The sequence below is a fragment of the Penaeus vannamei genome, chromosome 10, assembly GCF_042767895.1.
Source record: "Penaeus vannamei isolate JL-2024 chromosome 10, ASM4276789v1, whole genome shotgun sequence".
Taxonomy (NCBI): Eukaryota; Metazoa; Arthropoda; class Malacostraca; order Decapoda; family Penaeidae; genus Penaeus; species Penaeus vannamei.
The window spans coordinates 38,547,234-38,550,744 of NC_091558.1; the positions used below are offsets into that span (position 1 = coordinate 38,547,234).

At 46.7% G+C, this 3,511-nt stretch overlaps 1 protein-coding gene across 1 annotated transcript in view; it reads left to right on the forward strand.

The window, feature by feature from the left end:
* LOC113811828 (cilia- and flagella-associated protein 43-like) overlaps nucleotides 1–3,511 on the forward strand; it is a 25,753-nt gene that overhangs the window by 5,212 nt on the left and 17,030 nt on the right. Inside the window, exons 5-6 of the mRNA XM_070126125.1 lie at nucleotides 802–1,003; nucleotides 1,408–1,524. Of these exons, the coding sequence (XP_069982226.1) occupies nucleotides 802–1,003; nucleotides 1,408–1,524 (319 nt within the window). The remainder of the gene's footprint in view (nucleotides 1–801; nucleotides 1,004–1,407; nucleotides 1,525–3,511) is intronic.

Consider the following 3,511-nt stretch of genomic DNA (forward strand, 5'->3'; position numbering starts at 1 on the left):
AGACAGAGAAAGGCAGACATAGGGAGAAAAGGCAGACAAACAGACAGATAGAGAGGAAGGCAGACACGGAGAAAAAGATAGACAAGCAGACAGACAGAGAGAAAAGGCAGACAAACAGACAAGCAGACACGGAAAGAAAGGCAGACAGACAGAAAAAATGGGCAGACAGACAGCCAAACAGACAGAATAAGAAAGGCAGAATAGCAATGACATAAACGGAGAAAGAAAGGCAGACAAATAGACAAAGAAAGAAAGGCAGACAAACGGAAAAAATGGCAGACAAGCAAACAGACAGACAGAGAAAGAAGGTCAGAAATAAACACAGATAGACAGACAGAGAAAGACAGACAGACAGAGAAAGACAGACAGACAGAGAAAGAAGGACAGAAATAAACATAGACAGACAGACAGAGAAAGGACAGAAATAAACATAGACAGACAGACAGAGAAAGGACAGAAATAAACATAGACAGACAGACAGAGAAAGGACAGAAATAAACATAGACAGACAGACAGAGAAAGGACAGAAATAAACATAGACAGACAGACAGAGAAAGGACAAATAAACATAGACAGACAGACAGAGAAAGGACAGAAATAAACAGACAGACAGACAGAGACAGAGAAAGACAGACAGACAGAGAAAGACAGGCAGATAGAGAAAGACAGACAGACAGAGAGAGAGAGAAAGACAGGCAGACTGACAGACAGACTGACAGAGAGAGAAAGACAGACAGGCCCAGCCACACTTAAGAGCACACACACACGCACACACAACCAGTCCTACTTCCCTACCTCCAGACTACAGGAGCTTCGAGGAGGACAAAGTGAGGAGAAAAAACGCGTGAAATCCTTCAAGTCCTCAAGTTCTCAGGACGACTACGGGGACGAGGACGAGCACCTCCTCCTCGAGCTGACCGAGGGCGAGTACAAGGAGCTCCTCTACCCCCAGCTCGACCTCACGTGCAGGGAGAAGGTCGAGAAACAGCTGGTTCTCATTACGGTCAGTTAATGGAGGAGGTAATTTTCTTCTTGCAAGTTTTGGCTGTTGTTGATTTTCATTGCTCACACACGCACACGCACACACACACACACACACACATGTACGTTTGTGTGTGTGTGTGTATTCACGTTGTTACGTTTTATATTTTGTTCCTTTCGTTTTCGGAAGTGACGTTCTATCTAAAGTTTCGATTGGTTATGGTGTAAATTATAATTAGATAACAATAACTTGATAAGGATGATTTGATAATGATGAGTACATAATGATGATCATCTGATGATTATGACAACTTAATAATGTTGATTTGGTAACGCGAAGTTGACGATGATGCTTTGACAATGACAATTAGTTATCAATTACAACAATTCAATGACGATAAGGCTAACGGTGAGCGCATCTCCCAGTTCATGACGAGACGCCTCAAGGACGCCTTCAACGCCCGCTTCGACGGCGCCCACCAGAAGAAGGGGCGCGTCATCGAGGAGGTCCATCGACTCACGCGGAGGGAACGGCAGCTGAAGGCAAGGAGGGAGGGGAGGGAGGGAGGGGGTGTAGGGAGATAGAGAAGGAGAGAGGGGGTAGGGAGATAGAGAAGGAGAGAGGGGGTAGGGAGAGAGGGGGTAGGGAGATAGAGAAGGAGAGAGGGGGTAGGGAGGGAGAAAGGGAGATAGGGGATGGGGAGGAAGGGAGAGAGACAGGAGGGAGGGAGGGAGATAAGTGGATGGGGAGGATTTGAGAGAGAGGAGGGAGGGAGAGAGGGGGATAGGTAGGGAGGAAGGGTAAGGGAGACAGAGGGAAGAGAGAGAGAGAGAGAGAGAAAGAAGGAAAAAGAGAGGGTCTCAGAGGGACTTCCTTTCCTTGATATAAGAAGTACCCATTTGGTGTAAGCAGATAAGGAAATGCTCAATACTTATCATATGCTTATTGTTGTCTAATTCATAGGAAAAGCGAAAAATGGTAGCATGATGTGCAATGACACGTTTGTGCAGTGAAGCAACCGGTATAATGAAAATTCCCTCGCAGCCAAGGTTGAGGCCCAAGTGTAGTCCAAGGTAGCTTGCTGTAGACGCGTTGCATACTGAATAGACACTGACTTGGGTAGCAAGAGGTCAACCTTGAAGTCAGGGGTCAAAGGAATAGCCATCCCTGATTGGTCATCTCATAGCAGGCAGTGTGATTGGTTGTCCTTAGAAAACATGACCTTGAAGGGACTTGGAGGAATTTCAGGTCACTGGAACTAGTATGTCACACGGGTGGCAACCATCCCACCGCTGCCACCAGTATGCCAGGTGGTGGATGTACAGAATGAGAGAGAGAGAGAGAGAGAGAGAGAGAGAGAGAGAGAGAGAGAGAGAGAGAGAGACAGTCTCAGGGAGAGATACATTTACATAGAAAAACACGCACAAAAAAGCCAAATCAAATGTCTTTATTCTTCAGGCTGAGTTAATGAGCCTGAGAGAGAGCGCAGGAGCGGCCAACCCCCCAGGGATCAAACCCCCCGCTTCGCCACGCAACATAACCAAGGTAAAGTTTCCTTAATGGTTTAATTTTTATATTTTATTTTTTATAATCATTATCATTATTATTAAAGCCAGGTTGTGATCGTTAGAAATATTAGTGATGTGTGGATTTTTTTTTATATTATCACTATTATTATTATTAAAGCCAGGTTGTGATCGTTAAAACATTAGTGATGTGTGGAAATATTTTTTCTATTATCATTATCATTATTATTAAAGCCAGGTTGTGATCGTTAGAAACATTAGTGATGTGTGGATTTTTTTTTCTATTATTATTATTATTATCATTATTAAAACCAGGTTGTGATTGTTAGAGACATTAGCAAAGTGTGGAAGTATATATTCTTTTCTATTATTATTACTATTATTAAAGCCAGGTTACGATCGTTAGAAACATTAGTGATGTGTGGAAATATATATATATTTTTTCTCCCCTCCCCTCCTCCTTCCCTTCTCTCACCCTTTGCACTTCCTTCCTCCCTCTCCCTCCCACTCCCCTCCTCCCTCCCTTCCCTCCCCCCTCATTTACTCCCTTCCCCTCCATCTCTCACTTCCCACCTCCTCTTCCCTCCCTTCCTCTCCTCCCTCCCTCCCATCCCCTCCTCCTTCCCTTATCTCACCCTCCCACTCCCCTCCTTCCTCCCTTCCCTCACCCCCCCCTCCTTCCTCTCCCTCCCTCCCTTCACCCCCTCCCCCCCTCTCCTTCCCTCTCCCCCACTCTCCCTCCCTTCCTCCTTCCTCTCCTCCCCTTCTCCCTCTTCCCCCTCACACCTCCTTCCTCTCCCTCCCTCCCTCACCCCCCACTCTCCTTCCCTCCCCCACACCTCCTTCCTCTCCTTTCCCACCTCCCTCCCACTCTCCTCCCTCTCCCTACCCTCTTCTCCCTCCCTCCCTCCCTCCCCCTCATAGACCGAAGCAGAGGACGAGGGAGAGTACGACCCGACGTGGATGCCGGAGGAAAGGCCGGAACTCCTGCTTTTTGTCGAGG